At 52.0% G+C, this 10,000-nt stretch overlaps 1 protein-coding gene across 1 annotated transcript in view; it reads left to right on the top strand.

The window, feature by feature from the left end:
• Window positions 1-10,000, top strand: part of wnt3a (wingless-type MMTV integration site family, member 3A) — a 30,595-nt gene that overhangs the window by 8,832 nt on the left and 11,763 nt on the right. The window contains exon 2 of the mRNA XM_076972659.1: window positions 3,996-4,234. Coding sequence (XP_076828774.1) covers window positions 3,996-4,234 — 239 coding nt within the window. The remainder of the gene's footprint in view (window positions 1-3,995; window positions 4,235-10,000) is intronic.

A 10,000-nucleotide genomic window follows, 5' to 3' on the forward strand; every position in this document is an offset into this window, starting at 1 on the left:
GCTAGATGAATACACCAGTGAAACAGGCCTAGATGCACATGCTAGCATAACAGGCTAGTGGAAAATGCTAGCACAACAGGCTAGTGGAAAATGCTAGCAGAACAGGCTAGTGGAACAAACTGACAGGGTGAGAGAGCAGACACACCAGTCGGGCAGCATGGCCGCTAGCTGTGGGTCAGAGTCATCAGTGTGTTGTGATCAGTAATTAGTCGTCGGTGTACTGCTGCAGGTCACAGCACAGCAGCCTGATTGATCCTGTTCTCACCTTTCCTCACACTCACCCACAGAGGGGAAGTGATACTCCTGCTGAGCTAAATAGTTGGCATTTTGGCTAAAGGCTGGAGGGGGGGGGGGGGGAATTGTAGAGGGCACAGTCTCAATCATATTCAAATCAATTAACTGTGCTAGACATTTCACACTCATTGCTACACATTCCATACTCTGTGCTACACATTCCATACTGTGAGTGCTAGACATTGTAAATTATGTTTGCTACACCTTCCATACTTTCTGTGCTAGACAATACACAGTCTCTGTACTAGACATTTGAGATTATTTGTAGTAATTATATGTGATCTGCTCTAGACATTCCATACTCAATGTTACTCATTCTACACTGAATGTATATTGCCTAGTCAAGGTTTTCAAGGAGTTGATTTTTTTATGAACTGGAGTGAAACCACCCAGGATGGTGAAACCACCCAGGATGCTCAAAACAGGAGCTACAGTGGAGTTCTGGGGGTGGAGAGGTAGGTTCTAAATGTTCAGGTAGTGAAAGCTCATATGGGTGACCTCATCAGTAGAAGAACTAACCCCCCCATCCTGACAGAAGTAGGAGCTGCAACGTTTCCACAGAAACACTGGCGCGTGTACACAAGGCCTAACTACGGAGTGGAAACTCGGGTGTGGATGTGATGGGGGACATACGTGTTCGTGCCTGTCCCCTCTGAGCTGAGCTTCATCAAAGGGCGGCCGTGTTCAAACCAACCAAAGCCCTCAGAGAGCTCTCTGAAACCCCTCCAGGCCAGCGCTGACTGTGTCATTACCCACAAGCCCATTGGGCGCTCGGCTCATGTGGGTTTTACAGGCCGTAGTGGTTCCTAATAACTGGGTGCCTCTGCCTGCTTCTGAACCCTGGATCACCGGTCTAGTCCCCCTTCAAGCTTTCATCTCTGTTTACCTTTCAGAAGCCTGCGTAGGGAATTATGGACACGACTCGCACCGCTCACAGCTTTTCAGTGGCAGTTCAGAATTTCAGATGTTCTTTGAAATGCATAGAAATGAAGAATATCCAGTTTCACAAATATGAAACGTTTAATTTGTATATCATGTCTGTTAGAAATCAGAAGCTGAAAAATGTTAAGCACATCACGCGATCAAACGTTTAGTCTTAGTAGTGTACAATTACAAAAGAATTATGTAAGAACAAAGATCGTTCGTAGCAGATCCAGTGTCAATTATGTCAATTATGCCAATTACAGCAGAAAACGAAACGAAGTTGCCGGAATGAGATTACAGATATTCTGGGGAAATGATGTAATTAGTTGAATTAGATTGAACTGCATTGTTGTAAAGTACACATGGAAGCAAAGTACAGCAAAGAACAAGTGTGATGTCCCTCAAAGGGCGTTGGGCTGTGATTTACCTGTGAAACTGTGTTAGTGACAGACTGAACTTGGCTAAACAGAGATGTGAATCACTGCGCACACACCAACCATTCTGCATTTACCCAGAAACCTTTGTTTTAAAACTTTTTTTCGTGTTTGTTGAGAGTCTGGTCATGCCGTAGAGCTCATGCCATGAGAGGTTCCTCTGTGCTCCCCGAGATGACGTCACACGTCTGGTTCTCTGCTGCTCATTCATGAACAGAGCAGCATCTGAACTCTTATCATCTCGCTGCAGGTCCTGCCAGGCTGGTTGCTGTGTGCTGGTGTGTTGGCTGTTCTGTGTGCTGACGTGTTGGCTGTTCTGTGTGCTGGTGTGTTGGCTGTTCTGTGTGCTGATGTGTTAGCTGTTCTGTGTGCTGACGTGTTTGGCTGTTCTGTGTGCTGACGTGTTGGCGGTTCTGTGTGCTGGTGTGTTGGCTGTTCTGTGTGCTGACCTGTTGGCTGTTCTGTGTGCTGATATGTTAGCTGTTCTGTGTGCTGACGTGTTGGCTGTTCTGTGTGCTGGTGTGTTGGCTGTTCAGTGTGCTGACGTGTTGGCTGTTCTGTGTGCTGATGTGTTGGCTGTTCTGTGTGCTGATGTGTTGGCTGTTCTGTGTGCTGATGTGTTAGCTGTTCTATGTGCTGATGTGTTAGCTGTTCTGTGTGCTGACGTGTTAGCTGTTCTGTGTGCTGACGTGTTGGCTGTTCTGTGTGCTAACGTGTTGGCTGTTCTGTGTGCTGGTGTGTTGGCTGTTCTATGTGCTGATGTGTTATCTGTTCTGTGTGCTGACGTGTTGGCTGTTCTGTGTACTGGTGTGTTGGATGTTCTGTGTGCTGGTGTGTTGGATGTTCTGTGTGCTGGTGTGTTGGATGTTCTGTGTGCTGGTGTGTTGGCTGTTCTGTGTGCTGATGTGTTAGCTGTTCTGTTCTGTGTGCTGGTGTGTTGGCTGTTCTGTGTGCTGGTGTGTTGGATGTTCTGTGTCTTGGTGTGTTGGATGTTCTGTGTGCTGATGTGTTAGCTGTTCTGTTCTGTGTCCTGGTGTGTTGGCTGTTCTGTGTGCTGATGTGTTAGCTGTTCTGTTCTGTGTCTTGGTGTGTTGGATGTTCTGTGTGCTGATGTGTTAGCTGTTCTGTTCTGTGTCCTGGTGTGTTGGCTGTTCTGTGTGCTGATGTGTTAGCTGTTCTGTTCTGTGTCCTGGTGTGTTGGCTGTTCTGTGTCCTGGTGTGTTGGCTGTTCTGTGTGCTGGTGTGTTGGCTGATGTGTTGGCTGTTCTGTGTGCTGATGTGTTGGCTGTTCTGTGTGCTGATGTGTTAGCTGTTCTATGTGCTGATGTGTTAGCTGTTCTGTGTGCTGACGTGTTGGCTGTTCTGTGTGCTAACGTGTTGGCTGTTCTGTGTGCTGACGTGTTGGCTGTTCTGTGTGCTGGTGTGTTGGATGTTCTGTGTGCTGATGTGTTGGATGTTCTGTGTACTGGTGTGTTGGCTGTTCTATGTGCTGACGTGTTGGCTGTTCTGTGTGCTGACGTGTTGGCTGTTCTGTGTGCTGACGTGTTGGCTGTTCTGTGTGCTGGTGTGTTGGCTGGTGTGTTGGCTGTTCTGTGTGCTGGTGTGTTGGCTGCTCTGTGTGCTGACGTGTTGGCTGTTCTGTGTGCTGACGTGTTGGCTGTTCTGTGTACTGGTGTGTTGGCTGTTCTGTGTGCTGGTGTGTTGGATGTTCTGTGTGCTGGTGTGTTGGATGTTCTGTGTGCTGGTGTGTTGGCTGTTCTGTGTGCTAATGTGTTAGCTGTTCTGTTCTGTGTGCTGGTGTGTTGGCTGTTCTGTGTGCTGGTGTGTTGGATGTTCTGTGTCCTGGTGTGTTGGATGTTCTGTGTGCTGATGTGTTAGCTGTTCTGTTCTGTGTCCTGGTGTGTTGGCTGTTCTGTGTGCTGATGTGTTAGCTGTTCTGTTCTGTGTCCTGGTGTGTTGGCTGTTCTGTGTGCTGATGTGTTAGCTGTTCTGTTCTGTGTGCTGGTGTGTTGGATGTTCTGTGTGCTGGTGTGTTGGATGTTCTGTGTGCTGGTGTGTTGGCTGTTCTGTGTGCTGATGTGTTAGCTGTTCTGTTCTGTGTGCTGGTGTGTTGGCTGTTCTGTGTGCTGGTGTGTTGGATGTTCTGTGTCCTGGTGTGTTGGATGTTCTGTGTGCTGATGTGTTAGCTGTTCTGTTCTGTGTCCTGGTGTGTTGGCTGTTCTGTGTGCTGATGTGTTAGCTGTTCTGTTCTGTGTCCCGGTGTGTTGGCTGTTCTGTGTGCTGGTGTGTTGGCTGATGTGTTGGCTGTTCTGTGTGCTGATGTGTTGGCTGTTCTGTGTGCAGGTCCCTGGCCTTGGGCCACCAGTACGCCTCTCTGGCCTCGCAGCCTGTGCTGTGTGGCTCCATCCCGGGCCTGGTGCCCAAGCAGCTACGCTTCTGCAGAAACTACGTGGAGGTGATGCCCAGCGTGGCGCAGGGCGTCAAGGTCGGGATCCAGGAGTGCCAGCACCAGTTCCGCGGACGCCGCTGGAATTGCACCACCATCAGCGACCTGGCCATCTTCGGACCCGTGCTGGATAAAGGTACGGTGGGGTGGTGGTGGTATGCAGGTGGGGCTGGGGGGGGGGGGGGGGGGGGTGTAGGGGTGAGGGTGAAGGTGTGAGGGTGGAGATGTGACGATTAAGGGTGGAGGTGGGGGTGTGAGGGTGGAGGTGTGACGATTAAGGGTGGAGGTGGGGGTGTGAGGGTGGAGGTGTAAGGGTGAGGGTGAAGGTGTGAGGGTGGAGGAGTGACGATTAAGGGTGGAGGTGGGGGTGTGAGGGTGGAGGTGTAGGGGTGAGGGTGAAGGTGTGAGGGTGGAGGTGTGACGATTAAGGGTGGAGGTGGGGGTGTGAGGGTGGAGGTGTAGGGGTGAGGGTGAAGGTGTGAGGGTGGAGGTGTGACGATTAAGGGTGGAGGTGGGGGTGTGAGGGTGGAGGTGTAGGGGTGAGGGTGAAGGTGTGAGGGTGGAGGTGTGACGATTAAGGGTGGAGGTGTGGGTGTGAGGGTGGAGGTGTAGGGGTGAGGGTGGAGGTGTGACGATTAAGGGTGGAGGTGGGGGTGTGAGGGTGGAGGTGTAGGGGTGAGGGTGGAGGTGTGAGGGTGGAGGTGTGACGATTAAGGGTGGAGGTGGGGGTGTGAGGGTGGAGGTGTGAGGGTGTAATTGTGAGGGTGGGGGTGTGAGGGTGAAGGTTTGAGGGTGGAGGTGTGAGGGTGGGGTGGGGGTGTGAGGGTGTAATTGTGAGGGTGAAGAGGATGGGGGTGTGAGGGTGAAGGTTTGAGGGTGGAGGTAGTGAGGGTGGGGTGGGGGTGTGAGGGTTGTAATTGTGAGGGTGGGGGGTGTTGAGGGTGAAGGTTTGCGGGGTGGAGGTGTGAGGGTGGGGTGGGGGGTTGTGAGGGTGTAAATTGTGAGGGTGGGGGGTGTGAGGGTGAAGGTTTGAGGGTGGAGGTGTAGGGGTGAAGGTGGGGGTGTTGAGGGTGTAATTGTGGGGGTGTGGTGGGGGATGTGAGGGTGTAATTGTGAGGGTGGGGTGGGGGTGTGTGAGGGTGGAGGTGTAGGGGTGAAGGTGGGGGTGTGAGGGTGGAGGTGTGAGGGTGTAATTGTGAGGGTGGGGGGGTGTGAGGGTGAAGGTTTGAGGGTGGAGGTGTGAGGGTGGGGTGGGGGGTGTGAGGGTGTAATTGTGAGGGTGGGGAGTGTGAGGGTGAAGGTGTGAGGGTGGGGTGGGGGTGTGAGGGTGTAATTGTGAGGGTGGGGGTGTGAGGGTGTAATTGTGAGGGTGGGGGTGTGAGGGTGTAATTGTGAGGGTGTAATTGTGAGGGTGGGGGTGTGAGGGTGGGGGTGTGAGGGTGGGGGTGTGAGGGTGGGGGTGTGAGGGTGAAGGTTTGAGGGTGGAGGTGTGAGGGTGTGGTGGGGGGTGTGAGGGGTGGTGGGGGGTGTGAGGGTGTAATTGTGAGGGTGGGGGTGGGGGTGTGAGGGTGGAGGTGTAGGGGTGAAGGTGGGGGTGTGAGGGTGGAGGTGTGAGGGTGTAATTGTGAGGGTGGGGGTGTGAGGGTGTAATTGTGAGGGTGGGGGTGGGGGTGTGAGGGTGGAGGTGTAGGGGTGAAGGTGAGGGGTGTGAGGGTGGAGGTGTGAGGGTGTAATTGTGAGGGTGGGGGTGTAGGGGTGAAGGTGGGGGTGTGAGGGTGTAATTGTGAGGGTGGGGGTGTGAGGGTGGAGATGTAGGGGTGAAGGTGGGGGTGTGAGGTTGAAGGTTTGAGGGTGGAGGTGTGAGGGTGGGGTGGGGGTGTGAGGGTGTAATTGTGAGGGTGGGGGTGTGAGGGTGTAATTGTGAGGGTGGGGGTGTGAGGGTGGAGATGTAGGGGTGAAGGTGGGGGTGTGAGGTTGAAGGTTTGAGGGTGGAGGTGTGAGGGTGGGGTGGGGGTGTGAGGGTGTAATTGTGAGGGTGGAGGTGTGAGGGTGTAATTGTGAGGGTGGGGGTGTGAGGGTGTAATTGTGAGGGTGGGGGTGGGGGTGTGAGGGTGGAGGTGTAGGGGTGAAGGTGAGGGTGTGAGGGTGGAGGTGTGAGGGTGTAATTGTGAGGGTGGGGGTGTAGGGGTGAAGGTGGGGGTGTGAGGGTGTAATTGTGAGGGTGGGGGTGTGAGGGTGGAGATGTAGGGGTGAAGGTGGGGGTGTGAGGTTGAAGGTTTGAGGGTGGAGGTGTGAGGGTGGGGTGGGGGTGTGAGGGTGTAATTGTGAGGGTGGGGGTGTGAGGGTGTAATTGTGAGGGTGGGGGTGTGAGGGTGGAGATGTAGGGGTGAAGGTGGGGGTGTGAGGTTGAAGGTTTGAGGGTGGAGGTGTGAGGGTGGGGTGGGGGTGTGAGGGTGTAATTGTGAGGGTGGAGGTGTGAGGGTGTAATTGTGAGGGTGGGGGTGTGAGGGTGTAATTGTGAGGGTGGGGGTGGGGGTGTGAGGGTGGAGGTGTAGGGGTGAAGGTGAGGGTGTGAGGGTGGAGGTGTGAGGGTGTAATTGTGAGGGTGGGGGTGTAGGGGTGAAGGTGGGGGTGTGAGGGTGTAATTGTGAGGGTGGGGGTGTGAGGGTGGAGATGTAGGGGTGAAGGTGGGGGTGTGAGGTTGAAGGTTTGAGGGTGGAGGTGTGAGGGTGGGGTGGGGGTGTGAGGGTGAAGGTGTGAGGGTGGGGGTGTGGGGGTGTAATTGTGAGGGTGGGGGTGGGGGGTGTGAGGGTGGAGGTGTAGGGGTGAAGGTGAGGGTGTGAGGGTGGAGGTGTGAGGGTGTAATTGTGAGGGTGGGGGTGTAGGGGTGAAGGTGGGGGTGTGAGGGTGTAATTGTGAGGGTGGGGGTGTGAGGGTGGAGATATAGGGGTGAAGGTGGGGGTGTGAGGTTGAAGGTTTGAGGGTGGAGGTGTGAGGGTGGGGTGGGGGTGTGAGGGTGTAATTGTGAGGGTGGGGGTGTAGGGGTGAAGGTGGGGGTGTGAGGGTGAAGGTTTGAGGGTGGAGGTGTGAGGGTGGGGGTGTGAGGGTGTAATTGTGAGGGTGGGGGTGTCCCTACCCTTGGTGCAGAGCAGCCCAGGGCCACAGACTGTAGTGTGTGTGCAGTTGCTCTGTCACACCTGATTGAGCTCCTGAATCGTGTGTTAGCTGCTGAGATGAAGCAGGCGTGTTGAAGCATGGATGCCATGACACACAGGACTGCACTAGCACGGCCGCATGCACACAACCGTGTGGAAAATTAACATTACAACTAGAAACATTACTGGACTGGAATGTTTATTTTTTTCATCTGTACTGCACATCTCTGCCTTCCAAATTCCAGCCTACACCTCTGAGTAGTGAAAACACCTCTGAGTAGTGAAAACACCTCTGAGTAGTGAAAACACACCTCTGACCTCTGATGTTCGGTTGTGTCACATATATAATTTCTCAGTGCCACTGAAATTGTGTGGACAGAATTTAGTCAGGAGCACTGGTGGAGGGTGTAGCTGTCGTGATGTGCACAGGCTGGGTGGAGCTGGGTGGAGCGTGGTGGAGCTGGGTGGAGCGTGGTGGAGCGTGGTGGGAATTCCCTACTGCTGTAGGACACCCTGGGAGCACTTAACTCACCACAGCCTTTGAATCTTAAAGCAAGAGGTATCAGAGAAGATACACGGACACTCACACAATACACACACGCAGGCGCGCATGCACACACTCCTGAAGACAGTGGTGCATGTAGGTTTAGGTGTAGCAGGAGATGTTGACGTTGTGTGTGTGTGTGTGTGTGTGTGTGTGTGCATGACGTAAGCCCTCCTTTCATCCTGGCTGTTCCTCACAGACCTTGATATTTTACTGTATACTGTTTACCAAAGTAATTTTGCTCTCGTCTGTGTCAATTCTAAATCATTACACTTAATGATGCACAGAAAGTCAGTTGTGTCATTCATAAACATAAAACATAGTATCTCTCTGATCATCGTGTATCTTGTTTTTTGTACACAACAGTGTAACACAGACTGATATTTAACCTGTACTACTACATTTATTTGTTGTATGCTAAACTAATTAGTGGAACAAATTTGATTCAAATTATTTAGATCACTCCAGGAATGATTCAGATCACTCCAGGAATGATTCAGATCACTCCAGGAATGATTCAAATCACTCCAGGAACAATTTAGATCACTCCAGGAAGGTTCGCTTTAAACGGAAGCACTTTAGTGTATATCAGTGCACACAACTCCCTCCACAGCTTTTACGGACACTAAAAATAATTGTGTGTGTTGGAATGTGGTTAAGGTCCAGTGAATATGTGAAGTAGGTGGTGGAGTGTGTGGAGTGCGTGGAGCCCCCAGGGTGGGGCAGGTCGCCTCTGACACAGGGAGGAGTGAGAGAGGACAATAGCTTTAATAAACTCTCCACCAATTGTGGGTTTGATGGAGAGCTTCTAAACCGAAGAGGAGCAGGATTATTAGTGCCTTCAGAAGTGCTGCGGCTTTATGGTGCAAATCAGCCATGTGCTAGTCATGGAAACCTCCACACACACACACACACACACACACACACACACACACATACATACACACACACATACATACAAACACCACACATACACACACACACACACACACATACACGTGCATGCACACACACACACACACATACACATCACACACACGCATGCACACACACATTCACACACACACCACACACACACACACACTCACACACACCACACACACACACACACACACTCGCTCACTCACACTCACACACACACACACACACACCTACACACACACACACACGCTCGCACACAAATACATACACACACACATACATACACACACACATACATACAAACACCATACACACACACACACACACACACATACACGTGCATGCACACACACACACACACACACACACACACACACACACACACACACACACATACACATCACACACACACACACACGCGCACACACATACATACACACACACATACATACACACACACATACATACAAACACCACACACACACATACACACACACACATACACGTGCATGCACACACACATACACGTGCATGCACACACACACACACACATACACATCACACACACATTCACACACACCACACACACTCACACACCACACACACACACACTCACACACACACCACACACACACACACACACACACTCACTCACTCACTCACTCACACTCACACACACCACACACACACACCACACACACACACACACACACACACACACACTCACACACACCACACACACACACACACTCACACACCACACACACACACACTCACACACACCACACACACACACACACACACACACACACTCACTCACTCACACACACACACACACACACACACACACACACACACCACACACCACACACACACACACACACACACACACACACACACACACACACACACACACACTCACTCACACTCACACACACCACACACACACACACACACCACACACACACACACACACACCCAAGACCTGAGTCTTAAGCTGGAGGGAAGGTCTAGGGTGGCTTTAGTAAATCATATTGATTGGATTAAACTAACTGAAGTCCTTAATAATGGAAGTGGTCAAAGCTGGCGGATGAAGCACTCTGTCCAGGGGGCTGCAATCCTCTCCAGGCGGATTAGAGTGGGGAGGCCCTGCTCTGTCTGTTCACCGTGATGCAGCCGTTTGTGTAACACTCAGGGCACTGTGTGTCTGATGTATACCTCTGTGTGTATGTGAGGATGTGTCCGTCTGTCTGTGGTCTAGACACTTGTTTGTCATGTGAGT

This window comes from Brachyhypopomus gauderio, chromosome 14, assembly GCF_052324685.1.
Source record: "Brachyhypopomus gauderio isolate BG-103 chromosome 14, BGAUD_0.2, whole genome shotgun sequence".
NCBI lineage: Eukaryota > Metazoa > Chordata > Actinopteri > Gymnotiformes > Hypopomidae > Brachyhypopomus > Brachyhypopomus gauderio.